Genomic DNA, 26,730 nt, shown 5'->3' with positions numbered 1-26,730 from the left:
CGTAGCCCCTAGTTAGATAGTATATATAGAGACAAGAGTGAAGGCTTCTTCACTCTTGTCAACTCCTTTCTTGCTTCTAGTCCAGGTTCAAGAGTCTTTAGTTTCTTGTCTTGTGGCAATAGCCATTCCAGTTTCCTTTTAATATACCTACTTGTTTATATTTTGACTTATTATATCGAGATAGCCTTTTGGTGTATATTTTCCCTCATCGAGTCTTTGTCTTTGACATAATATTCTAAATTAATATAAGAATCCTTCTTGCAATAGTTACAATTACATTATAATTTTGGTAATGAAAATAACTATTTCAATATATATAAGATTAATTTATCATTCTTAAATAACCAATGCCATCTCTTGCTAAACTTAGTGCAGTGCTATTATCTATAATAGAATAAGTTGTAATGTGTACAATATTATAGAAAGAAATAAAAAAAAAATTATTTTTCATACAGCCAATCTTACACCCCAAAGTCTTGGATTCAAATTGATAAAACCTTTAAACTAAAACTTATTAGAATTCATTTTAAAAACCTCAAAGTTTATAAAAAGATATAACAATATAGACAACCATAGGCCTAGAATGACAAAGAAGGTACCGTAACAACTAAGAGACAAGCAATGAAACGATATTCTAAGAATTCATTCAATAACATAGTTTAATAAGGTTATATTTTAGTTTGATACTCAATTTTCAACCAAACTAAAAACGCAAGACTAATCAGACATCAGACAGACTCACATCCGCGGCGATGGGTAGAGTGCCCTTTGCCGGGATGACAAGCTCCGGTGTTCTGAGCCATCGCTAAAACCCTAGACCCCTCCGGCCGTCGCCATAGCTGTGCTGCTCCTTCGCCCATTCTCGCAATTCCAATTCCAATTCCTCCTCACTCTCTGGCAGGAATGGCGATGTCTATGGCCAATGCCTCTCGCCCTTTGCTGAGTGTAGCGGGAGTTGCTGCGCGCACCTCCGGCGCCACTACTTCTTCTGCGAGATTGAGCTTCGCGGGAGCTCTTTCCCGCGATTGCCAAAAGCTTGTTCGCCAACCTCCTGCGCAACGCCGAGTTTTTACCCGTTTCTCTGCCCGGAACTCCTCTGACATTGCAAGTAAGTATTGCAATGCAGTGGTTTGCAGTGGTATTGTCATTTGTTTCGTGGTTTAGCTTGACTTCTTGTTTGTGAAAGATTTTAGCTGTGTACTTTTCGGCTTGAGGGTTTAGAATGTTGTTCCGTTGCTCCCGTGGCATGTTAGTTGGATGATTTCAGCTGTAGTTTTTTCTCAATGTGTTTGTTTCATGAGCTAGTGAGGGCTTTTGCGCTCGCAGCTGTGCAGAAAGAGGCTGTGGTGACGAATAAGGCACCAGCAGCTCTGGGACCCTACTCACAAGCTATTAAATCTGGAAACCTTGTATTTTGCTCCGGGGTTCTGGGTTTGGTGCCTGAGGTGTGCTACTCTCTTTACCATTCGCGCTGCTCGCCTACTTATAGCGTTAGATACTGTAGAATTGCTGAAGAATACTTTGTTCTCTTCAGGGCTTGAGATTCCCTTCTCTTTAGAAACAAAGGGCGTAATACTACAACCTATGAATCTTGTATGTAACACATGGATCTCGTTTGAGTGGATCAGAGTTATTTACACTTGATGTTTTGCGCATTTGTCAGTTTTGACTGCAACACTGACTTTCATGGGTTTTGTCCATCGAATTGAAGACGGGAAATTTTGTTTCGGAAGATGTGGAAGGTCAAACAGAGCAGGTACACTTCGTTCAGATCCTCTATTTGCTTGATTAAATTATATTCATCCACAATTCCTATAGGTATGACAAAGAAAATGAAAATGAATGTCCGAAGAAGATCAATTACAATGGTCCCCTTCCCCACATCACGATCCTTTCGACTTCTTCTGCAGATAATGAAGAACATGGGTGAAATTTTGAAAGCAGCTGGTGCAAGCTATGAGTCTGTCGTCAAAACCACCATCATGTAGGCCTATTCCTTCTCATCTTCCTTGTCTTTCTGTTTTTTCGTTCTCCCTTCCTTTATTCCTTTTCTCTTTCCTTTCTTGTTTTTTGTTGTTGTTGGTGGTACCCTGCTTCTTAACTGAGGTTTTTGTATGCTCTCAACATATCTAGGTTATCCTAAGATGAAAAGAATCTAGTGTACGTCTGTAGTAGGCATATTGTGGAGTATTTAGTAGTGTTGCTTATGTCAAGGAATTCAGCTAAAGCTTTGTGCTCATGCCTAAAAGTGGAGTGTCTGCAACTGAGAAATGTAGTGCTGGAACCACCCGTGAAGCACACTTTTCGTTGGAATATGGAAGAGTGTGAGTTGCTTAATGATTTATCTCTTTATCTTTGAAATCTTCAGGCTGGCGGATCTCGCAGACTTCAAGGCGGTGAATAAAATATATGGAAAATGTAAGTTCCATGCCCAAATCACCTTTCGTGTGTTTTTAATTTTTGACACTTGGATATCTTTCAGAATTGTAAGAGCGGTGCCCTAGTTTACATCAAGGTTAATTTCAGTATTTCAGAGTGTATCGTTCCCTCCCTGCTCCTGGCACTGTCTTTAAGTTGATCATACATTCTTCATTAAGTTTGTCCTTTTGTGAAATCTACTATGCATACATAGACTGTGTTTTCACTCCGTAGGACGTACTGTTTTCTTTCATTGTTCATGAAAATTCGATGTGCTAACATTTCATGAATGGTTTGATTTGTAGATTTTCCCGGAACTGCCCCAGCACGGTCAACTTATCAAGTTGCTGCCCTTCCTCTGAATGCACGAATTGAAATAGAGTGCATTGCCACGCTCGAATGAGTGGTTAGGGATTCCCTCGGCTATTGAAGGCGCTTCGTGTCATCCACAATGCTCATACACTGCATTAGTGTCGCAATATGCGTAATCCATCGCTGCTTGTAACGTGAAGAATGCGTACTCTACACATTCGACACCTCCAAGTACTTGAACAGGGGTGTAGTATTAGATGCGAATAGCTTTTGTGTTGATGTGCAAGACTCTATACACCATGTGCGCATAATCAATCAAAGCCGAAAATGCTGAGTTGTTATGTTAATTGACTATCCTGTGATTCTATAATAGATGATTTTGTTAGTGATGTTTCACTGTGCAGTTTTGTACCTATTTTCATTTGTGCAATTTCTCGCACCTATGATCATTGTGGAAGCATCATTCTAAGCTTTGTACTGAGCTTTCTTTTTCCCCAATAACAGCACAACACGTATTTCTGGTTGATGTTGAGTTCGTGTGGTTCAAAGAGCAAGATATGATCAGCCTGATGCTTGCACATTCAAGGTTTATTTTGATATTCATTAACACCGCTGACATAATAATGTTATCAAATTTTGTATGGCAGGGAAAATGAAAGATCTCACGAAAGTATTTGTGTGCTTATGAGCATCCACGCACACATAAGCATCGAATTCTAGTACCCATTTTGTTAAAAGAATTTTAAAAGGACTGGCTCCTCACAAAATATCAAGATATATGTGGTAACAAAAAGCTGCAGGTACTCCCTCTCCGTATTCTATCCACATGTATATCGCTTCCAGATTCAGAAATTGCATGCTCAAGTTTATTTTTAGTTGTATTGTATATAAAATAGCTTAACAAAGACCAGAGTGCAGGTGGTAGAATTGGGAAAGAAATAAAATAGCTACTTCATTCACTCATTACTTGGTGAACAACATTGTCCGAAATTGTGTTCCATGTCCCTTCAGTGTAGAAAGTTCTTTCTTTCACTTGTGTCAATGGATGGGGACTTTTGGGCTGGGAGCAAAATTTTGCATTCATATAGTTGCAATTGTTAGACCCAGAAGGATGCGTACTGTCAAGATATTAATAGTTGCTGCAACACACTTGAAATATTTCAATTATTAAGATGGAATGTAGTTTGTATATATTGCATTCTTGCAAGTGCACCAATTTTCTTCAAAGAAAAAAGATAGATTTTTTGTAAATATGTATAATATTATGTATAATATTATGTATACAAAGAAAATATTAGATTTTTTTGTAAATATGAATATGCCTTCTTTGTATAAATTAATGTTAACAGGGCCATCTTTGGAATACTGTGGTGTTTGTTTACTCATAATCAATCCAACAATTATCTAATCCATCCACTTACCTACTGTTTAATGACATATATGTCTAAAACCTAGTATGAGTATGACCTCCTTATTTTGGATCATTCAAAAATTTGAAAAAAAAAAAGTAGGTTTATTCACAATTTTTGTTGTAACTATAGCTATAATATAAAATGTTAATTTATATTTCTCTTCTTAATCATATATTATTTCTAATCGAATAAAGAATATTTTCTAAGGAATGATTGCTTCTTGAATGAAAGATTGTTAGTCTAGAATATTTTTGATTTGTATACTAGTTTGTAATGTTTTTGAAAAAAAGTAAAAAACAAAAATTAAAAAAATCTAATGAATGAATGCCCTTGAACAATATTATTTTATAATATTTTTTTGCTACTTCCATTGCAACTAATTAGCTTTTCAATTGATTTTTTAAAAAAAATTAAAAAAAAATAAAAAACAAATTATCAAATGGGTGGTGGATTGTGGCAACAACATCAAAAACTATGATGTTATGTGATGAATAGAAAATTGTGGTGACATTAACATTATCATATGTGTGTGTGTGTATATATATATATCATGTGATATTTTGGTTGCAATGTAAATTTCAAACAACTTCTCTGAGGATTTCATGATGTGAAATTCAATGTCAATATAATTATAAACAGAATGCACTACTTTACTATTTGAGTGAGAATTAAAGTATTGCAAGTGTACAAAGTTTGGCTCTGAGAACTTGAAATTAAGGACTTGGATATACAAAGAATTATGATTATTGTTATTAGGCACATTGGCTGCCTAGTCTGTTGATGCTCCAAGTGCATTGTAAAAACGCATTGAATCTGACATTATCCATTGTAATGTAAAATGCATATATATGTAAAAGACATAAAAATAATCACAAAATACAAAAACATAAAAATAAAAGTTCTCAGCTGTATGTTTGTCTTCGTGAGTTTGAAGGATACATTATTGTATGAATTCAATTCATATGGTGTTTGGATTTTGTATGTCTGTATGTATATCTTTATTTATATATATACACACAAGATGCTTATCTGTTTTACATTGAAATTGTGTTTCAAGCTGTGTTTGAAATTACTTGTAACATCTCACACCATTGTCTGCCCAAAAATCAGGGTAGTAGTTTAAATTCTATATACAGAATCATTATCTATGTGATGCAACACACAATCTTACTCTATATGTGTTATTATATATGTAAGGTATTGCTAATGTTACTACGTTTTTTGCTACTTTTTTGGATGCTGCTACCACAACTCATCAATATGTATTTTTAGTTTTTTAATTTAATAAAAAAATTGTTTATATTTTCAATAGAAATATATATACACACATGACTAAAATAAAATAATTTTTGTAAAAATATAAAAATAATATTTAGTTATTTTTATTTTTTGAAGTTTTTATTGAGTTGTGGTAGTAATAGCAAAAATTGTGGTGGCATTAGCAATACTCTATGTAGGTATAGCTAGTTTGAACACCTTTGAACTTTATTGTTGCTTGAAATCTAATAAAGTATTTGGTATTCCTGATTAAATAGAGTATATATATATATATATATATATATATATATTTTAAGAATATTTTAGGTATCATAGAGCAGTCTATTTCTATTTTACCCTTTACAGACTTATAAGGAGTTATTTTGCTTTGGGATGTTTTAATGTATGTAAATATGTATGTATATATACACATGGTTTGTTTTACAACTTATAGTCTGTTGATATGATTTTTATGAAATGAAAAAAAAAACAAAACAAAACAAGCAAACAAAAAAGAAATAAAACAAATAAAAATTTCAAAGTTAATTGGGATTGTATAATAATAAACACCATTGTATATTTTTACATGTTGAGTTGTTTTGATTTAAAATAATAAATACTTTATAATTATGGCTTGTGCAGATTCTATTTGAGCATGTGTGCATGTGTTTATATCTTTTTATACATTCACACACTGTAATTTGGCCACTTTCACAGAAAGCGATTAATATCATCATCTGAATAAGTTTTACACCATACATTCATAGAAGCTCTTACAACTTATAATTACAATCAAAATACTATTGTGCATAGATTCCTTCTATTACTACTTTCAACAAGTTACATCTACTATTATTACTATTTTAAAATGATTTTTCTTTGATGAAGTTGTAGAAACTTAACTCAATGTTTAGTAATGTAGCACCTGCTAGACCAATGAAATTGATTCATGAATTCCCAACACAAACCTCTCATCTGAAAAACCAACTTTTCAATGAATGAATGTAGGTACATTTATGTGTGTGTGTACATATACATTTGTTTTACTCAAATTTAGTTTTAATTATATTTTTCAAGTTTTCACACATCTTACTATGATCATTGAACACATATCAATAATAAATAACAGTCAACATATGCAAAAACCAGTCCATAGAAAAAACCAAATCAATGTGGAGAAAAAATACTGAACTTCAACTCCATCAGAAATGCACAAAAGAGATTGTACATATATACATACATACATACATGTGTGTGTAAAACCACTGTCAATCTTGTGCAGAAGTTTATGATTTTTGAATAAAAAATAGAAGTTTCTATGGACATTTGTAATTTAAAATTATTAATGGGCTGGTAAAAATACGTTGGTAAACATGTTTTTTTGAAGTATCTCATTTTTAGATCTGAATATGACATGTCTTTCTGAACCTACACAACATAAAAAACCATCATTTGTCCAATTGATTAATAAACAACTTAAAAGACATATCAACTATTCCATGTATAATATAGATAGAAAAATTTGGCAAATATTATCTGGTAAAGCTTAGACTTCATTAACTCAAAATTTAATTTAGAAATTATTTCTCTTAGCAAATGTTTTTTTAGAAAATAAGGTAATCTCATGGATACTTATACTACCTAAATAAGTAGAACTCCATAGAAATACAAAGAAATAAATTAAATTTATAATATATATTATAAAAAATATTAATAATCTTTTTGAATACAAGTTGGATATATAGGTGCACCATGTGGTTGCAAGAGTATTATATATATTTAAAAACATACTGAAAAGTATTTTAAATATTTTAAATATTTTTTAAAAGTACCTAATATTTTTATGATTTGATTGAGTTTTTTCTTATTAGATTATTAGAAAGTAGACACAAGATCAAGGCATAGAAGTTTAGACAACAATATGTGGATGTATGTATAGGAGTAAGACTAGACATTTCCACTATTAGTACAAGTTTACAAAATCTTTTGTGAGAGTAGAATTACAATACTTGATATAAGACAAAATTTAAGAAGAAATTCTTGAAGGTTTGAAGTGGAATTTAGAAAGGTGATGATAGATACAGGTACAAATTATGACATTTTATTACATCCATCTCTATCAATAACATTTTTTTTTTCTTGGAAGGTTTTTATGCTTATTACAAGTGGAGAATTTACAATCATCCAATATTGCATGTATATGCATTTGATGTTTTTTATTTTATTCCAAATGTTGTGCTATAATAGTAAAAATTTGCAAGTATATAATATTTTTTTAAATGATATGTAGAGAAAAGAAGTCCATCTTAAATGGTTATAAAGTCATCTCAAAAGATTGATATTATAATAGATGCCATAAGGTAACAGAATACGAACAATGAAGTATTTGCTTAAACTGACAAGTTTAGAAATACCAAAATATTTAATTTGAATAGAAGATCATCACCGTATGGAGGGTTGTATTAAAATTTTATTTTATTTTATATTGAATTTCTCTGAAAAAACACAATCCAGTATATTAATATGATACATAAAGAATTTTAGTTATACTTTAATCACATAGATAGTTTGATGTTTAGATTTCACCCTCACATGGATAATCAGATACATTTTTTCTAAATGTAAAATTTGGTTTCATTTTGCATTTGTCCACTCAACAATGAATTGTTTTTATACTCTACCACACAATCTACAACTCAATCACATGGCTTATGGTAAGTGATGACGTTAATGATTGGGACAGTTATCCAGTATGATAATTAAATATAAATTCCAATCTGAATTGCTGTGGAAAATAACACGTTTCCATTAATTATAAACTAGTGCTTAAATCTAAACCTTTTACTTCGTATCAGAAAATTAAGAATTCTACGGGAAATTGATATCAGTGTGCTTCCAAAACAGCATGTATGATTCGAGGAATATTCAGTATATGAACTGAGGAAACTTATCGAAGCATTTTTCAAACCAAGTCCATTAATGATCAGTGTAGCGCTGTTCTCAAAATTGAACCACTTGTCAATTTGTTCACACCGTAAAACTTACACTGATAAGGATCGATCAGTGACGAGTTTAATGAAATCCTTGTAGGCAATGTGCACATTCATCTAAGATGGGGAAATTGCTACAAGTATTCAAAGTGACAACATATTTCAGAAGTGAGTTTCATGGACGCACACCAAACACTGGTCATCTGTTTCGAATTTCGGTTGTTCTGATGATGATCATTGCACAGTCTGTACTCACCCAAAAACTCGCAGTGATAGAAGATCATCTCCATACTTGCGAAAATCCACGTGAAAGAATGAAAAGCTTTCCCAATCTTGGGACGCTGGCAAGAAACACACTTCAAAACCACTCAAGAAATCCAACAAAACTACGACGAAGTCCCACACGTGGGAATAAAAAGTGTCTGCTTCAAAAAGGGACAGGAAACATACTTTACATCCTATTGCCCAGGCGACACTGTTCAGATGAAACTTCAAAATATGATACATACCACCGAACAAATAAAAGTCAGGCAGACGATGACTACCGTGACTTTTGTACCCACTCTAGTAACAAACCCTAACCCAATTATGTACACGCAAATAAGGAAAGACCTGATCAGAACAGGCACGACAAGTCACAGGCAAACTAAGCCCACGCTAGCAGCAGCATAGAAAATCCGGGGGATGTCAACAACATACCACTGAGCTAGCACACTGAGCCGTTTTCAGGTAAACGCATTAATCGAAAACCGAGTCTCATGGCATTCATGATTTTTCTTTGTGGCCAGGAATTGCAACTAAAAGATAAGCGAGTGTCAACGAAACTGTCGAATGACAAAAGCGTAAGAGATTCTTCTAAGCCTTGTCGACCTTCGATGCGGCGGTGGCAGCTTGACCACGCAGACGTCCCGTGCGCCTGGCTGCAATAAGACCAACCTTCTGCCCGGGAGGAGCGTCCCGACGCACTGTACTCGCGTGACCAATATGTTGGTGATTACCTCCTCCGTGAGGATGCTCCACAGGGTTCATGGCCACACCTCTCACCTTCGGCCAGCTGTTCCTCTTCACCTTATACTTATGGTAGGCATTTCCAGCCTTCAACATTGGTTTCTCGGTCCTGCCTCCTCCGGCAACCTGTCCAACCATGGCCCTGCATCCGCTGGGCACAACCTTCTTCGCACCTGACGGCAATTTGATACTGCATGCACAAAATTCAACGTCAAACCCTAATTCTCCGCATCATTCCATTCCCACCCGTAACCCTCATTCAGTTCCCATTCTGACATAACCACCATCCACACCCTCACAAATTCCAATCACACGACACAAAAAACAACCCACCCACTAATTGCACCCGACACTTACCGAGTAGTTCCGCTGTCCACGTTGTGCGACACCACAATGGCGTAGTCACCAGACGCTCTCGCGAACGCACCCCGATCACCCATGCGATGCTCCACATTGCACACCACGGCTCCCTCGGGCACAGACCTCAGGGGCAGCACATTTCCAATAGACAAGGTCGCCTTCTTGCCACAGTAAACGAATTGACCAGAGTACATGCCCTCAGCAGCAATAAACCTCTCCTTCTGCCTTTTGAAGCGGAAAGGGTGACGGAAGGTGACCTTGCACAACGGAGCACCGCGGCCGGAGTCGTGAACGACCTCGGAGACAACACCCTTGATGTAGCCATTGCGCTCAGCGTAGTCGAGGGAGCGGAACTGAGCGGGGCCTTTGCGACGGTGGGTGTGGCTCCGGAAGATGGAGCCAGCTCCCTTACGTTGAGCACGAATGACACGACCCATGGCTATTGTAGCGAAGCCCCCTTCGCTGCAACTCTAGCTCGGTGGCGGGGCAACGGGCGAGAGCACACATACGCACTGGGACTGTTGGAGGGACTGGATTTGGGAGCCCTCGCTTCCCTAAACCCGGCCCCTTGCTCCGATCAGAATACAGGATTCATCCACTGGATTCCTCGTTCGTTGAGGAGTATATTCAAGAGTGGGATGCCTCTCAGTTTGTCGTGATAAAGATGGGTCTTCATGGATGCAGACTGCGTTTACATTTCGACAAAAACCATTGTTAGGAAATGTGGTACCTTGCAATGTTGAGTTTGAATTTATTTAGTCATGAGTCACGGCGGGCTTTTGAGTTCATTTCGCTACCTCAACTCTTGGAGTTAGCAGAAGATCACGGAGAAATCGCTCAGTCGTGCCAAGACGCCGAGGAGCTACAACGAAGTAGAGAGATATCTCCCGCTTTTTTGCTCCTGCAACAAGAAATTTTTGGGTTAGTGCAATTTTTTGAGGAAGGTTGAATTTCATCGTATGGTGTGAGTGTGTGAGTATAAGACATAGCGTTGGCAGTTGCTGCTAGGTAGTGTTTTATGTGTTGCTTCTAACTGATCAGCAGATCGCTGATTGATTGCTGGCATGGATCGCGTCGGGTTGTTTATGGTTAGTTCCTGTGGAATTTAGATGCCTAATGTGGTTGGTGTCTGCTCATGCAGGAAGGAGATGACGGGGAGAAAGGTGGCGGCCTTCTGAGTAAGCTCAAGGTAAGTTTTGCACCAGTCGCAATGGGACTTTCTGGACTTGCTCTTAATGGCCATGTACTGAAATCTTTAGCACTGCACTAAGTTTCGACAGACAAGTGGACACATTTCTAGCTCTTTAGATTTGAGTACTATATACTTAAGAAAATTACATCTGAACTGTGGATTAATTTTTTGCAGCCTGGCGGTGGGAGCTCATCCAGCTCCAGCTCCTCCTCGGATAAGGAGACGGAGGGAGCGCGCGAGAGGAACATTCTTCGTCGCCAGAGGCGTGCACAGCGCCAACAGCGCAAGGTAGGCCTTAGTGGAACTGCCGGAACCACTGGAGTGGCTCCAGAAATGATCGACACTACTGTTGCACCTGTCGGATATGAGAAGAAGCAAGGATTCTTTTGAAGAGATGCTGAAACATTGTTGGAACGTATTCATAGTGGACTGAAGTAGGCACCAGAAATTAAACAGTGTGTAGGACAATGGCATTGTCATTATTCCCGTACATTGTCGACTGAACTGGTTACGTAGCAAGTGATGCTCACGATGTGGTCGGAGTAGAATTCCTTGGAGTGATCATGTAAATTGAAGTACATTATAATGGTAAAGATCACGGGCTTGCTGAGGCGAAACTGACGCTCTCGCTTTGGCTCTTGCAATCTCAGCTCATGCAATCTCAGGAGTGTCAAATTCTTCTGCGTGTGGGAAACCGCTCTTCTTGTTGAGCCCAACAATTTGATTGAATGAATGGTTCCCGGTCAGTGGAATATCTTTGGTCGTGGGCAAAAAGTGCACGTTAACCAGTTCCATTTTTCAAACATTGAATCTGCTTTAACTCCTAAATAGTAAGGCATCGGAGCAATGTATAGCATCCGCGTGGTTAGACGATGTCTCCACAGTGAAGTGCCCTGGCTAAGGGAGAATACCCATTGCTGTCATCTTCCACAATTCAAAGATACCATCACTTTTCACATTTCATTTCTTGTTGATTCTCAGTGGATTTATCCTGACAGAAAATATATTATTGTTATGGAAGAAGTATTTCATTGTTCTGCATTTATCCCTAACGTTGTCTTTCCACACTGATGGCCATGGCTACAAGTTTTTTTTGTTGCAAAGTCGTGGAATGCTAAAACTGTATTGACTGAAGGTAATGGTTTATGAACTGAGTGGTGCCAGAGCGTATAAAATTCAGTCTCAACGTCGATGGGTGGTTTGAGTGTGCTTAATGTTGCGTTGAAGCAGCGGTAGAATAGGACAATCTGAACAGTAAAAAGTTCAAGTAACAAAGAATGTCCATGTGTTTACATTCATTTAGAGACATATACCTTCTCGGATCTTTGCTTTAATGTTGCGTGAAGTAACAAATGCTTGAAAGCGTGCAACGATAGATAATGTCACCTGATGTACATCAAAATGTTCACACAATTGCAAGAACATAACCTCATGTAACGTTGTGGGCTCATCTTGGTGGCAACTCTTTACTCATGGGTGGTCCGAGTGGGCCTTGAGAACGACTTGTCATAAATTCTTCGTCTGATGTCCAATATGAGTTGTTTGGGATAAAACTTCTGCTTCTGTTAAGAGGCCATCGTTCCGAGGCTCTCTTAGAGAAGAGTGACGAGTCGCTGTTACTCAGGTGCTTTGGAGATTCTGGTGGGACAGACCAAAATCGAAGGCCTTTGCATTCGAATTCTGGTCCAGCGGTATGTTATTCGTCTTGATACTGCAAAGGAAGATAAAGAGATTTTCCTCGGTGTGAAGGTAGAGGATAGCCTTGGCAGTCCCCAGCGCAATTCGTATTCTTGATCCGTAGTCAAAATTCACAATAGCTGCAATGGTATTTTGAACACTCCACATTTAGTATGTTGCAACCCAATGACAATTCGAAGACTTTGAAACTTAAAGGAACCACAAATTTCAGGGAAGTAAACCTTACGTTTCAGGTGGTCTCGCAGATTTCCCCTTGGCAAAAATTTGTAGATCAACATTTGCAGCCAGAAATTCCAGCGTGAGCCTGAAACGTTTATAAAGCGCTCTGAAAAAATCGCACTGAAGAGTAAAACAATGTTTCCGTACCTGTTCTCCTTGGTCATTACAGAAGCCAATTAGAGATACGAGATTCTTATGGTGCAGACGCGATAGGATCTCAATTTCAGTGTAAGATTGCTCTGAACCCTGGAGAAAGCCTCCACTGGCTCGCCCCACGGCGACCGCCATTCCATCCGGAAGAATGCCTTTGTACACATGGCCACAGCCGCCTCGCCGAAGCACGCGGTCAACTTGGAAGTTATTTGTTGCCTGCTTAGTTTCCTAAAAAGTGAATGCTTTCACTCCGGCAAGCTTCAGACCCGGTGGCATCATTGCTAGACTTCTCTCGACTGCACTCGATGAGACAATCTAAGAATCAGCTTCATGAATCTCATACTTCTTTGAGAAGAATCATGGATATTTTCCGTACGTTTCAAGCACGGGCCTCTCGAGAAAATTGCATTTTTGCACACCCCGCCGAATCGCCGCTGGCAAGGTCTCCTACCGTTCGGTTACCCTGCTCGAAGCGGTACTTCAGTTTGTACTTATCCGCGATGTTTGTGGCCTCGCATATATGATTTCCAGCGATTCTGTCAGGTATAAATCGATCAATCATGACACAAAACCGTGTCAGACCTACTTACAACAAGGTGTGTCAAACATTGTAAGCTCGAAATCAATGTCATGAGGCATCCGACTCACGATGTTTTGCTTCAGGCGAAGATAGTTTTTGTCAGAGAATTGTTAGCAAGTCACACACTTGAGCGTTAAGTTCTCGTTTACTTCACCAGCCTCAAGTATCTCCAAGTCTATGCCAATGAGCGAGTTGTTGCGAAGATCTCTCTGCAAGCAAAGTTTGTGGATCAATACTCTAATGCGGAGTTAACAGTATATTTTAGGGTATCTATGTTGAAGCAACATGTGAAGCCCTTTGGTTACAAATGGACCTTTGAACTTACACAAGAGTCTACTGGCTTCTGAGTAGAATACTGTGATTGATTGTATGCATGTGTATGTATTTATCATTAACTTCTTGGTACATTTATTATATTGACCCACTCTCAGTTCTTAGAACATTCTAATTGATTAATTAATTTTAAACTTAAAAAATTGGAGAAAAAATAAATAAATACGAATACACAGTCTATTAGTTTTGGCAAGAGAAGAATGCACATGAATTCACCTTACAGTCTTTAATGCGTGATAAGGTTTATATCAGAACTATAAATCTACTTAATAACATTGGAATAAAAAAATAAAAATAAAAATAAAAAACTTGATTTCAATTAAAGTATATAATAAATGTACTATTCATACTTCAAATTGGTTGACCTCAACTTAAATTAGGATATTTTTTGGTAAATATTATGTTTCTAGATTTTTTATAAAAAAGAAAAGAAAAGAAAAAAGAATTTAATTATTTCATTGTCAGATATAAATTATATATTAAAAAATATTAATCTTATTCTAAAAGATACAAATCTTTATGATAATTATATTACTTATATGTTTTGTTTTATTAAAATAAAAAATAAAAATATTTATACGTAAATATACATTTAAAATAATATCATAATATGTACAAGTATATGTATTTTTAAGATCATTCATTACATATTCCTAAAAAAACCATAGAGATTGCAAAATACATAAAAAAGAAAAGAAAAAAAAAAGAAAAGAAAACTCATACAGAAAGAAACACCAAAAAGAGAAAAATAAAAAGGTAAATCATCACAATAATAAAAATAATAGATAGGTTATGCTCACAAACATCTACAAAGAATCATCTTGTAAATACAAATCACCCAAACGAAACGCTCATTGGATTGCAACTACATCAACATTCAAAGGATGAAGGCACGATGAAAGCTACGGATGAAAGTATCAAACGCAGCTGACGTGGCGGTCCACGGCCACGGACACCGCAGCAACAGGCGACCCATGCGCAGTTGTCTTATCCAGGTCTATCCACGCACGGGTTTCAAAGACCGCGAAGGGGAGCGGGGGAGGGCATGTGTGGCCAGTCGGGGGCGTGTCTATCCAGAGCCAGGGGCATCGCGAGTCCGCTCTCTTTACCCCGTTGCGGTGTGGTAGCAGCGACGACGACGACGACCACAGCGATCGAGAGAGAGAGAGCGCGAGAGAGACACCTCGCGAATCCCATCGAAGAAGCTCCGCACGGGGAACGCACATCTCCTGCCCCGTCATGGCCATGGCTGTGACCTCCGCGTTCTCCATGGCGGCTTTGAACGCCGCCCTGCCTTCCGGGGTCTCCTCCCAGTCCAGGAGCGCTGGCGTTTCTTTGCACGCAGCAACTGGGGTGAGCGTCAGGCGGACCGCATCCGTGGTGGTGCGCTCGATGCTGACGTCGACTAAGGCTGCTGGATTTCAGGTCTTCAATGGCCTCAGGAACGAGAATGCGCTGCAGCTGCGTAATGGTGAGTTTCCTAGTTTGTGGGCCAGGTCATTTGGAGAATTCGTCCTGAGCTGAATTGGTGTTTGCCTTGGACTTAATTCTGTCGCATTCTCTTCGTATTTTACCTGGGTTGTTTCATATAGAGGTATCGTTCAATGTTTAAGGTAGTGCTTGAACTCTACAGTCTCATGGGCGATTCCTTAGCCCGGGAAGAGTTAAGGAATCAGGGTTGAAGATTCCGTTTTTTTGGGTCTATACACGTTTTGAGCCTCGAATGTGAATTAGGTTTGAGAATGTGCGCAGAGGGTTTTCAATGTATGTAGTGATGATACTTGAAAGCTAGTATAAAACTAATGTTATTCTACACAATGGGATGCATTCTGAGTTACTTGGGATTATGTCTGTCGTTGAGGTATCTTCCCCTATCCTGTATTTTGCGCAATATTAATGTTCGACGTGCATCAGAATTCATCAATATCGCATGCGTCGGTGACTTGTTTTCTTCACCGATTGATGGACACTGTTTTTAGTTCACCTCTTTTTCTGAGCAAAAGTGAACGATCCTAAAGAATCAAAGTTTAATTCCGTCTCCGCAGGCGCATCTTTTGACGTGATGGGTTTGGGAATCAGCAATGGTTCCAAGTGGTTTGCGATGAGACATGGCCGCAAAATCCACCGCCTCGGCAGGCCTGCCGATCAGCGTCGCGCTCTTCTCAGAGGTTTAACCACCGAAATCCTCCGCCACGGTAGGATTAAAACCACCCGTGCTCGCGCCACCGCCATGCGCAAGTACGTAGACCACATGATCACTCTTGCCAAGGGAGGCTCTCCTCACCAGAGAAGACAAGCCCTAGGATTCCTCTACGATAAGCAATTAGTGCACTCACTGTTCGCCGAAGTGCCGGAGAGGTACGGGGAGAGAAACGGTGGATACACAAGGATCATTCGGACTATGCCGCGCAAGGGCGACAATGCTCCGATGGCATTCATTGAGCTTGTTTAGGTATTTCCTCCTTAGTTAGCCCAATTTTACTTTGCATCGAAGTTTACGTATTCTAAAAGACCTAGAATTGACACTTCTCTTCGATGGTAGTGTGGATGACTATCCATTGTAGAATGTCCTGATTTCTCAAGCTCTTTACAAAAGAACTCTTGCCTCTCATTGCATGCTCTCTCGCTCTCTCTCTCGTGCTCTCTATTCTTCCTGAGTTTACAGCAGCTTTACTTGCAGGTTTGAGAGGTGCATACTCTATGGCTAGATGTGGCCGTTTATTGTGTCTGGTCCTGTGTACATGAGTCGTTATTTTGTTCATGCTTTCCCCTGCTCTTCTGAAAGGCTGCAGAATTCTATGGTTTGTCACCCAAGTCCTGCAAAGTGGGTTGAGAATCTTTTGCTCAGGTTCGCGTTGTTGCTGTTTGTGTGAGTGGATACTTTGATGTCGTGAAGTCGATGTGGAAGTGCTTCTGAAGTTAGTGGTGGACAGATTGCTCTTCTCTCCAACAGTGCTCAGGATGTGGGAGTTCTGGACATTTAAGTGCCACAATTGACTAACCTGGGTTGTTGTAATGTGATTCAGTAGTAAGTGAATGTTTCACTATGTGCTTCAATCGGTTCTCTCTATCTGCTGTGTGGATGGAGTGTTTAGATCGGCTACGATTGCATATTCATACGTTTCTTTTCTACAAGTTGCTTGCAGTTCAAAATTTGTGCCAATATAATACTTGTAATGATGTTTGGTATTTTTATTGGTTAATGATTTTAAATTACATATTCGGATTCCAACATAGATCAAAACAGTGGAAGTACTGATCTTACTAACTTGAAAGTAGCTAGAAAGGACTGTACTCTTGCAACATTCTTTGATGAAAACAACCAGTCTTTTCAAAATCCATAAATTTTTAAGATTTTGATTCTAAAGTTCTAAACCAAGTCAAACAAATAATGTGGTGTACACCTTTTTGGACAATGAAAGGACACTAAACACACTGGAGCCTCATGTTAGATGTGCGTATATTGTTTTATGTAATAACTTCATGAACGATGTAGAAATTTTTAAATCCTCAAGCTCTGTAGAAAGCACAGTGTATTGAGTGAGGCTTACAATGCAATAAAAGACATTAGGAAGAGGAAGAATATTCATGTGATAACAGAAAGACATATATGGTGATGGATTGAAAGGCGATGCAGTTTAGCATATGTATGCAACAAACGAGCGAAGGGGGCAGATACAAATATCGAGATCCAAGGGAGCCTTGGCAGTGCTAACATAACAGCAATGGAATCAATACCACATGATGCTGATGATGATCACATCTCTCACTCACTCACTCACTTACTTACAGGTGTGTGTGAATGCGGGTGGAAGCATCGGTGTTGCTGCGCCTCCTCCTCCTCCTGGTGAGTCTGTGTGTCTGTGTGTCTTGTGGCGTTGACAGCTTCCTTCCTTCCTTCCTTCCGAGATCCCCCCCCCCCTCGCCCTACGCCGGGTTCCCCTCCCTCTCTAACCCTACCTGCTCTGCCTGCTCTGCTCTGCCCTACTCGTCTTTGTTCTCCTGCGCTGCTTGCCCTTCCTTCCTTTTCCCCGCCCCCTCCTCCTCTACCTTCTCCTCCTGCTCCTTCTTCTTCTTCTTCATTCCTGTCGTGACTCTACTTCGCCACCCCTTCCTCCCTTCCTTCCCTTCTCCATGCCATGCCTGCAATCTAACGAACGCATCACTGCCATCTCCACCACCACCACCACCTCACTTGCACTCACTGGAACCTACCTGCCCCCCTTCCCTCCCTCGCCTTTCGTTTCTCTGCCTGCCTGCCTGACTGCCTGCCTGCCTCCCTCCCTCCCAGGTATGTATGTATGCATGCATGCATGTGTGCTCGTCTCACCCTTTCTTCTCATCTCTTGCTCTTGCTCTTTCGATCTTTGTTTCTGCACAGTGCTCCCTCCGCCCTCTAGTGCGCTGAACCGGATCTCACAATTCCCTTCAAAACATGCTTTCTAATTCCTTATATTCCTCGTGTGTTGACTCCTTTACACTCCTCCACTTGCCTGATTTCATGGCGTCCTGGGGATCTCTTGGCAGCTCCGGGTTGGTGTGCCCCCCGCGCAGCCACTTAATTCGGACCTAATTATCTTATCCATGTCGCCCTCCCTCGCTCGCCACTTCCCCAATTCGTTCACACTTCAGGTCCCGGACTGACGGTTGTCTTGCGTCATCAGCAATTCCGTCGGCAGAGCTGGGTAGGTGGATCCCGCTGGTGTCACGAGCGGCAATCGAGGGGAGCAGGAAGAGGAGGAGGGCTATGGAGGTTGAGTGTTGGAAACGGTTCGGATCGTTGCGCCGGTGCGGAGAAGGGAGAGGTGTGGGGTGTGGTTGAGTTGGCCTTGGATGCTGGGCTCTTCCATTCCCGAAGGCAGGGTCGAGATGTTGTCTAATCTCGGTGATGGTTGTTTCGTTAGGGATGTGATGCCGGCAGTAGATTTCGGTGTTGGAGCGCCTGCAGGGATGGGTTGGTTTGAGAGTTGTAGGCAGAGCGGGGTAAGGGTTCAGCGGAGGTGGAGGCGGGTTTCTAGTCGCGTGTAATCTTGATAGAATCGGTCCGTTGTGTGATATATTTCCTTTGGATGGAGGCTGTTGCTTGGAGGGTATACGTGTTATTTCGTTGAAAGCCAGTTTTGGAGGTTTTGGACAATTTCTAGAGAAGAATTTGAACCAATTTGATCGCGAGGTTTTATAGAAAGAACGGTCCCAATTATTAGGTCCAACTTTGCAAATGCATCTTCTTAGGTCCAGTTGAAACTTAAGTTACCGTAGGCTGATATGTTATGACGTCAGCACTTCGTTTCTAGTAAGGAGGGTCTGCATGCAATTTTGTTTTATTTTTTACGAATGTATTTTTTTTTTTTTTTTTTTTAAATTGGGAACGAGGGTCTATCGACCTGTACCGTGTCACTTTCGTTGCTGTGGGTAGCTGTATGTTTGTCAACTACATACTTACCTAGCAGTCACAGATCATTTCAGGTTATCCCTGCATCATTCTATTTGGAAAAGCTAACATGGATTCTTGCTGCCGACAGTCTCCTTTCTGGTTTGGAGCAATTTAAGGTTTTCTGAGTCATTGAGGTTCTGAGCTGGTGATATTAAATCTTAATCTTTTGTGAGGTAGGAGCTCAATTCAGCAAGAACTGCCTATCGTGCTTGATATGTAGTTCAACTGGTGCACCTTCCTCCCCATATTTATCGAAACAATTATGTAGTTTGTTTGGGATAATACGAGAAAATTAACTTAGTTAACCGTTTAACTATTTACACCATGAAGTTTTCAAGCCTTATGTTTTGGAATGGAATGGGTATGCCAACACATTACATACTTGGGGGACGTAGTGACATGATGGGTGTTATTGTAGTGAGATTCAAGTTCTCTTCTTTGAGTATGATTTCTTCTTGAGCACCTTGGTTACATTTTGTATATTTTGTAGAGACACTTAGGATACGCGAAAGAATTATGTATTTAGGAATGCATTAATTAAAAGCATTGCTTTGAAATTGTCATATTTAATAATAATTACTAGTCTTTTGCATTGCTATTAAATTATTATTATTTATTTTTCATTGTGAATAATGATATTGTTGTGGTGTTTTGGTCTATCAATTTTTTTTGTTTATTATGTGTGTAGTTGAAGTTGACAACATATTGCTTTTTAAAAATGCTTAAACAATTTGTTGTCAATTACATTAATGGTGTTATATTTTGTGTAGGATTTGTGGTCTTATTTTATAAGAACCGATTGGACTTGAACACATTTACTTCCAGACTTGAACACATTTACTTTTGCACATTTACTTCTATAGGTGAGTAGATATGTATACCATTTGTTGTGATTATTTAATAGATAATCAATAATGCATTTTTGTTACTTCAAAGATAAGTAACTGTGATTATTTAAGATTGATGGTTTAGCTTTAAAATTATAGATTCAATTTGAAGGATAGAAAATTATATGGATTGTGGGGCAATGTGGTTAAAAGAGTGTTTGATAAATATTCTTGAAATATTGAATAAATCTAATATGTAATTTTCAATAGATTGTGAGAAGGTGAAATTGGATATTTTATATTTATTCATCATGGAATATCTTTTTGAATTATTCAAGTAATATATGAAAATGATTTGAAGCTTTTTACATGGTTTAGTCATGTCAAGATCTTCAAGCACCATGAAAAAACATGACAAAATATCAAGTATACAAGATATTTTTGGAGATACTTTGAAAAGATCTAAAGTCTACATTAGAACTTTTAAGGTTTTATTAAACAAAAATAATTTAGTGAATAGAAACCAATGTACACATTTGTGTAAGAAAATTGAACATGTTGCAAAGGCTTTTGACCACCTAATGACTTGTACCAATGGTGCATTGGAGTTTGGACTTTTATTGAATGAGTTCTTTTTCATCTTAAATAAATCTTATTTTCTAGTAGAAAGTTGTGGAAAATCAAATTGGTGTGAAGAAGCCATCTTCCAATTGAATAATAAAGAGACTTTCAGGGAATTACTTTTAGATTTAAACTATTGGTGTGATATAGTAAGTGAAATGCTTTTAAAGTATTATCCCAACAAATTTGAAGACATTACATTTGCTACTTTTGATGTTGCAACTTATGATGAAGTACAAGGTGATGTTCAATTTCTACATGAGAGGTTGATTGAAGCAAGTGAAGAAGAAGATTTTGAATATTGTGGACTAGCAAAGCATCTACTACAAAGATTAGAAGATCTACTTTGTATAGAAGATGAGAAATGGGATGATTTCAAACCATCTTCAAACATAAAGACTATTGAAATCTTAAAATGCATAACTGGTAGAAGTTATGGGACAATTTATGAATCAAAGTGGTTGGGAGTTTTGTGTGCAATCAAAAAGATGGATGTTGCACTTAACAAGTTTTTTAAGAGAGAAGTGACTATTTTAGCCAATTTATGCCATCCTAACTTTGCATTATATATTACTTTGCAATGAAAGGTAATGCCAATGAAAGTGGTGAATCTTCCAAGATAGTAGTTAAAGAAGACTATTTGTATATATGAATGGAATTGATGCAAACAAATTTAAATGACATGTTGGAAAAAGAAGAGCAATTATCTTACATTTTTCTTATTGATGTTATATATCAAATTGCAAAAGGAATGTTTTACTTGCATGATATGCACATTGCACATTGTGAGCTAAAACCTCAAAATATTTTGGTTAATGTTATAAAGACAAAAATTATGAATAAGATTGTTCAACATGCTTTTGTTAAAGTGATAGATTTTAGAATATCTAAGATTGAAGTTGGAAGCAATCCAAAAACTACAAAGAATAAATTTCCTTATGGTACTGTTGCATATATGGCTCCCGAAGTATTGAAAAGCAAGTTTGAAACAATAACAATGTGTCCTTTTGAAGCAGATGTTTATTCATTTGCAATGGTCTGTTCTAAGATTCTTTCAAAAAAAGATCCATTTGATGGTGTTTATGGAATGAAAGAGATATTAGAAAGAATTGAAAAAGATGAAAGACCAAACTTACTTTCAAATTGTGATGATTTGATTGAGCTCATCCAAGAGTGTTGGAGGTTGAATCCTTTAGATCAACCAAAGTTTGCAAATATTTGTGAAAGATTGAACTTGTTAAAGAAAAAGTTTTTAATTGGAATTGAAGCGGCAAATGCACCATATTTTGGAGTATCAAATAAGAAATGTTATCAAATCACAAGATTTCAGCAAATACATAATAGATTGCCATTGGTAAGACTTGTACTATAAACTAAGTATGTACAAATTGAATGTATTGATTGTATTTTATATTTGTACATATTCTCCTATGCTTTAATGATGTTGAGATGCCTTTGTATGAGCTCAAGTTAGTATGACTAGGTTGAAATATAGTGTATGCATCATTCCAATTTTTTTGTTAATTTGTGGTTAAATTTTCTACTTGTAGGTTGATTTACCTGAAGAAGAAATATTTGGTAGAACACAATATTCATCACAAATAAGAAAATTATGTGCAAATAAAGTGAAGGTATTGTATCTTATTGGAATGGGTGGAATAGGCAAGACCACAATAGCAAAGGCTATATTGAATGATGTAAAAGACATATACAATGCTTCATGCTTTGTTGAGTGCATTGAAAGTAGTAGTGATTCCTATACAACTTATTGCAATATCTTAGAACAATTTAAAGTCAAAGAAAAACCAATGGATGTAAAAAAAGCTCATAAAATGCTAAAAGCATTCTTAATACAAAACAAAACCATCTTGGTCTTTGACAATGTTAAGGATCAAAGTCAAATTGAAGATGTTGTGCCCATGGATGACATACTTGCTAGCAATGGTAGCACATTGATTGCAACAACTCGAAATTCAAAAGCAATAAAGCATTGTGGTAAAAAAGTTTGTGAAATAAATATTAAAGAACTTGATGAAGAAACAAGTACGAAGTTATTTATCACTCATTCTTGTGGCCAAGAAAATCTACCCAATGAACTAGTTGAGGTTGGCAAAGAAATTGTAAGAGCTTGTAATGGCCTACCATTGAGTCTAAGAGTTATGGGAGCATTTTTAAGAGATAAGAAGAGACTAAGATGTTGGGAGTGAGCTTTACAAAAGTTGAAAAAGAGACAAGAGTTGGATGGAGATGAAAACAATAGTAACTACAAGATTTGGAAGATATTAAGAGTAAGCTTTGACAATTTAAAAGTTGATGAGAAGAAAATATTTTTGGACATATGTTGTTTCTTTTGTAATGATGTGTATCCACAAGGCATGTCAAAAGAAAGAGCATTGCGATTATGGGTCAATAATCAAGAAAACATATTAGAACATGATGTGGAATATATATTAAGTACATTGATTTACAAATAATTGATAAAAGTAGACAAAGATGAAATTATAAGAGTACATGATCAATTACGAGATATAGATAGGAACATTGTTGAAAAAGAAATGAAATATAAATATACAAGAATATAAAACTTAAATGTAGATTCATTTTATGGATTTTCAAACAAGGTAATTTTACTAGACTATTATCTAAATAGCATGTAGAAAATTAAAAATAATAAGAAATAATTATTTTAATAAAGTTTGGAATTTATGTTTGTATATTATGTAATTTTTATTGTATTTTTTAGACATGTAATTTTTATTGTTTTTTTTAAAAATAAAAATTATATGATATATAAACATAAATTATTAATATAAAGTTATTATATTAAAATATGAATCTTTTGTTTTTATTAGATTTATGTATATATTAAGTGTATCATTAATTTCAAAATTCTAATATTTTTATGTATTTAATTATATTGATTTGTAGTTGGAGGGATTATTTTACAACTTACATAACAATAGTATTGGCAAAGTAAGAAGTGCTTCTTTTTCATCGCTTCAATTTTTAAGTTGTAATATTGGTGTTTTTGCACCCAAAATTGTGATAAGGGTACTAAGCATAATTTTTGTATTAGTTAAGCATTCTCTTTGTTTAAGAGGTTTTCTACTAGACATGTCATTGGGATATGAATTAAAAGAAGAAGCTAATAAAGCATTACAAATGCTACATGACAAAGATGTTTGGAAGAAGTTTGAAAGTTTAAATGTCTTGCAATTGAGAAATTATTATTTTATAGAAACATTTCCAAATTCGTTTTTTAAAATTGCTACATTATTGGAACTTGATTTAGAAGGATGCTCTAACTTAACCATGCTACCAAATGAATTGGAGTATATGACTTCTTTGAAGATGTTTAATTTGAATGGTTGTGTAAAATTAAGAACATTATCAAAATCAATAGGAAGTCTTCTTGTTTTAAAAGAACTTAGTATTAGGTATTGCAAAAGCTTGATATCATTGCCAAATAAATTGGGCAATCTCACATCTTTGACTACTTTAAATATGTCGGGATGTTCAAGCTTGTCATCATTGCCAAATAAATTGGGCAATCTTACATCTTTGACTACCTTAAATATGAAAGGATGCTCAAGCTTGACATCATTGCCAAATGAATTGGGCAACCTCACATCTTTGACTACCTTAAATATGAAAAGGTGCTCAAGATTGATATCATTGCCAAATGAATTAGGCAACCTCACGTCTTTGACTACCTTAAAAATGGAGTCATGCTCAAGATTGATATCATTGCCAAATGAATTAGGAAACCTGACATCTTTGACTACTTTAAATATGTCAGGGTGCTTAAGCTTGACATCATTGCCAAATAAAATGGACAACCTCACATCTTTGACAACCTTATATATTTGGAAGTGCTCAAGCTTGATATCATTGCCAAATGAACTAGGCAACCTCACATATTTGACTACCCTATATATGGGAAGGTGCTCAAGCTTGAAACTGTTACCAAATGAATTGGGCAACTTCATATCTTTGACTACCTTTGATATAAGTTGGTGCTCAAGCTTGAAATTATTGACAAATGAATTAGGCAATCTTAGAGCTTTGACTACCCTTAAATATAAATAGGTGCTGGAACTTGACATCATTGTCAAATGAATTGGACAACATTACAACCTTGATTATCTTAAATATGTGGGGGTGCTAAAGCTTGACATCATTGCCAAATAAATTAAGCAACCTAAAATCTTTGACTACCTTGGATATGGACGGGTGTTTAAGGTTGACATCATTGCCAAATGAATTAGGCAATCTCACATCTTTGACTACCTTAAATATGAAAGAATGCTCAAGCTTGATATTATTGCCAAATGAATTGGGCAACCTCATATCTTTGACTACTTTAAATATGTCGAGATGTTCAAGCTTGTTATCATTGCCAAATAAACTGGATAATCTCACATCTTTGACTACCTTAAATATGAAAGAATGCTCAATCTTGACATCATTATCAAATGAATTAGGCAACTTCACATCTTTGACTACCTTAAAAATGGGATCGTGCTCAAGATTGACATCATTGCCAAATGAATTGGGCAACCTCACATCTTTGACTACATAAAATATAAAAGAGTGCTCAAGTTTGATATCATTACTAAATAAATTGGACAACTTCACATCTTTAACTACCTTAAATATAAAAGGGTGCTCAAGCTTGACATCATTGCCAAATGAATTGGACAACCTCATATCTTTGACTACCTTGGATATGGATGGATGCTCAAGCTTGACATCATTGCCAAATAAATTGGGCAACCTCACATCTTTGACTACTTTAAATATAGAAGATTGTTGAAACTTGACATCATTTACAAATGATTTAGGTAACCTCACATCTTTGACTACCTTATATATGGATGAGTTCGAAAGCTTGATATCATTTTTAAATGAATTAAGAAAACTTACATCTTTGAGTAACTATAACATGAAAAATTGTTCAAGCTTTATAACATTACCGAATGTGGTAGGTAATGACACATCTTTGAGTACCTTAAATATAGAAGAATGCTCAAGCTTGGCATTATTACCAAATAAATTAGGCAACCTCACATCTTTGACTACCTTGAGTATATGTAATTTTTCAAGTTTGACATTGTTGCCAAATGAACTCGGCATCCTCATATCTTTGACTATTGTGAGTATAAGTGCTTAAAGTTGACATCATTGCCAAATGAATTAGGCAACCTCATATCTTTGACTTGCTTTGATATAGAGGAGTGCCTAAGTTTGATTTTTTTATCAAATGAAATATTTAATGTATTTTTAATAAGATTCCTTTTAAAATTGGTTTAAAATCAATATATAATACACTCACAAGTTAGTGAGATTTATAATTAAGTCTAAATAAATTATTTTCAAAAAAAAATAGTATAAATGAACCAGTAATTCAAAGAAGATTAAATTTAGATCATACCAAAGAAATATAAAGAAATAAATAAATATAAACACACACTCAAATTATCTAACTTGATTATTTTTAAAATTTAATGATAAGTCTAAGATTTATAATTTATAATTTAAAAGTTGGAATTATATAGGTATTTTGTAGATTTTTTGAAACCATTTTTTTTTAATTTTGACTTATTATACCTTCCTATTTTTGAGATTGGTAATTTCAATAATATAAATTATTTGCTCTACAAGATCTTAAATTAGAAGATATAGCACCCTTGACTTTGATTTTGGAATTTCAGCTTTTGACATAATAAGAATAGGATTTTAGAATTTAGGATTATATGGATATGCTTAATGTTTTTGACATCTTTATTTTTTAATTTTGATTTGACCTATTATAAATCCCACCATTATATCTTTATTGGTGGAATAATTTAAAATAGATTTTAAATATTTATAAATATAAATACTAAGATTATAAAGTATATTTTATGATTTATA

The 26,730-nt window shown here is 36.6% G+C and overlaps 5 protein-coding genes and 3 long non-coding RNA genes across 9 annotated transcripts; 5 read left to right on the top strand and 3 right to left on the bottom strand.

Annotated features, from left to right (window-relative positions):
* Nucleotides 1-848: 848 nt before the first annotated feature.
* LOC112290151 (reactive Intermediate Deaminase A, chloroplastic) lies at nt 849-3,077 on the top strand. 2 transcript variants are annotated; one of them, XM_024536143.3, is made up of 6 exons: nt 849-1,108; nt 1,327-1,445; nt 1,712-1,756; nt 1,911-1,984; nt 2,369-2,418; nt 2,724-3,077. In XM_024536143.3, exons 1-6 carry the CDS (start codon nt 904-906, stop codon nt 2,819-2,821), a joined length of 591 nt encoding a protein of 196 aa, XP_024391911.1. In that variant the 5' UTR covers nt 849-903; the 3' UTR covers nt 2,822-3,077. The 2 variants fall into 2 exon arrangements, with proteins under 2 accessions (XP_024391911.1, XP_024391910.1); XM_024536142.3 differs by having other exon boundaries at nt 1,306-1,445.
* Nucleotides 3,078-9,111: 6,034 nt separating this feature from the next.
* On the bottom strand, nt 9,112-10,274 carry LOC112290132 (large ribosomal subunit protein uL2). Its single transcript, XM_024536125.3, has 2 exons — nt 9,755-10,274; nt 9,112-9,587 (listed from the first exon to the last, which is right to left on the bottom strand). The coding sequence occupies exons 1-2, from the start codon at nt 10,192-10,194 to the stop codon at nt 9,245-9,247; spliced, it is 783 nt and encodes a 260-aa protein (XP_024391893.1). The 5' UTR covers nt 10,195-10,274; the 3' UTR covers nt 9,112-9,244.
* Nucleotides 10,275-10,336: 62 nt separating this feature from the next.
* LOC112290133 (uncharacterized) lies at nt 10,337-11,598 on the top strand. Its single transcript, XR_016506156.1, has 3 exons — nt 10,337-10,678; nt 10,899-10,946; nt 11,124-11,598. It is a non-coding gene; the product is annotated as an uncharacterized LOC112290133 (long non-coding RNA).
* A 619-nt stretch (nt 11,599-12,217) lies between these two features.
* LOC112290768 (putative serine/threonine-protein kinase PBL26) lies at nt 12,218-14,439 on the bottom strand. Its single transcript, XM_073538314.2, has 3 exons — nt 13,668-14,439; nt 12,874-13,555; nt 12,218-12,766 (listed from the first exon to the last, which is right to left on the bottom strand). The coding sequence occupies exons 2-3, from the start codon at nt 13,028-13,030 to the stop codon at nt 12,570-12,572; spliced, it is 354 nt and encodes a 117-aa protein (XP_073394415.1). The 5' UTR covers nt 13,031-13,555; nt 13,668-14,439; the 3' UTR covers nt 12,218-12,569.
* Nucleotides 14,440-15,046: 607 nt separating this feature from the next.
* LOC112290414 (large ribosomal subunit protein bL17c) lies at nt 15,047-16,543 on the top strand. Its single transcript, XM_024536607.3, has 2 exons — nt 15,047-15,403; nt 15,978-16,543. Exons 1-2 carry the CDS (start codon nt 15,172-15,174, stop codon nt 16,382-16,384), a joined length of 639 nt encoding a protein of 212 aa, XP_024392375.2. The 5' UTR covers nt 15,047-15,171; the 3' UTR covers nt 16,385-16,543.
* A 757-nt stretch (nt 16,544-17,300) lies between these two features.
* On the bottom strand, nt 17,301-17,841 carry LOC141046103 (uncharacterized). The gene is made up of 2 exons (XR_012218801.2): nt 17,723-17,841; nt 17,301-17,449 (listed from the first exon to the last, which is right to left on the bottom strand). It is a non-coding gene; the product is annotated as an uncharacterized LOC141046103 (long non-coding RNA).
* LOC149987980 (uncharacterized) lies at nt 17,443-19,921 on the top strand. Its single transcript, XR_016506155.1, has 2 exons — nt 17,443-17,779; nt 18,597-19,921. It is a non-coding gene; the product is annotated as an uncharacterized LOC149987980 (long non-coding RNA).
* Nucleotides 18,083-24,030, top strand: LOC112290522 (disease resistance protein RRS1). The gene is given in 3 exon segments (XM_024536869.3): nt 18,083-18,223; nt 20,137-22,168; nt 22,365-24,030. Coding segments are annotated over 2 exon segments (1,626 nt in total). The 5' UTR covers nt 18,083-18,223; nt 20,137-21,466; the 3' UTR covers nt 23,289-24,030.
* The last annotated feature ends 2,700 nt before the right edge of the window (nt 24,031-26,730 follow it).

This window comes from Physcomitrium patens, chromosome 13, assembly GCF_059467195.1.
Source record: "Physcomitrium patens ecotype Gransden chromosome 13, ASM5946719v1, whole genome shotgun sequence".
NCBI classification, from domain to species: Eukaryota; Viridiplantae; Streptophyta; class Bryopsida; order Funariales; family Funariaceae; genus Physcomitrium; species Physcomitrium patens.
The sequence above is the reverse complement of the archived record's forward strand: the minus strand, read 5'-3'. Positions and strand labels throughout refer to the sequence as shown.

What these genes read in the sequence shown, in the direction of transcription:
- LOC112290414 (XM_024536607.3), top strand. Translation starts at nt 15,172, where the DNA reads ATGGCCATGGCTGTGACCTCCGCGTTCTCCATGGCGGCTTTGAACGCC. An exon ending in TGCGCTGCAGCTGCGTAATG is followed by an intron (nt 15,404 to 15,977) that starts GTGAGTTTCCTA and finishes CCGTCTCCGCAG; the next exon opens with GCGCATCTTTTGACGTGATG.
- LOC112290768 (XM_073538314.2), bottom strand. Translation starts at nt 13,030, where the DNA reads ATGACCAAGGAGAACAGGTACGGAAACATTGTTTTACTCTTCAGTGCG. An exon ending in TCTGCGAGACCACCTGAAAC is followed by an intron (nt 12,767 to 12,873) that starts GTAAGGTTTACT and finishes ATACCATTGCAG; the next exon opens with CTATTGTGAATTTTGACTAC.
- LOC112290132 (XM_024536125.3), bottom strand. Translation starts at nt 10,194, where the DNA reads ATGGGTCGTGTCATTCGTGCTCAACGTAAGGGAGCTGGCTCCATCTTC. An exon ending in GTGGACAGCGGAACTACTCG is followed by an intron (nt 9,588 to 9,754) that starts GTAAGTGTCGGG and finishes TTGTGCATGCAG; the next exon opens with TATCAAATTGCCGTCAGGTG.
- LOC112290151 (XM_024536142.3), top strand. Translation starts at nt 904, where the DNA reads ATGGCGATGTCTATGGCCAATGCCTCTCGCCCTTTGCTGAGTGTAGCG. An exon ending in TGGAAGGTCAAACAGAGCAG is followed by an intron (nt 1,757 to 1,910) that starts GTACACTTCGTT and finishes CTTCTTCTGCAG; the next exon opens with ATAATGAAGAACATGGGTGA. An exon ending in GTCGTCAAAACCACCATCAT is followed by an intron (nt 1,985 to 2,368) that starts GTAGGCCTATTC and finishes TGAAATCTTCAG; the next exon opens with GCTGGCGGATCTCGCAGACT.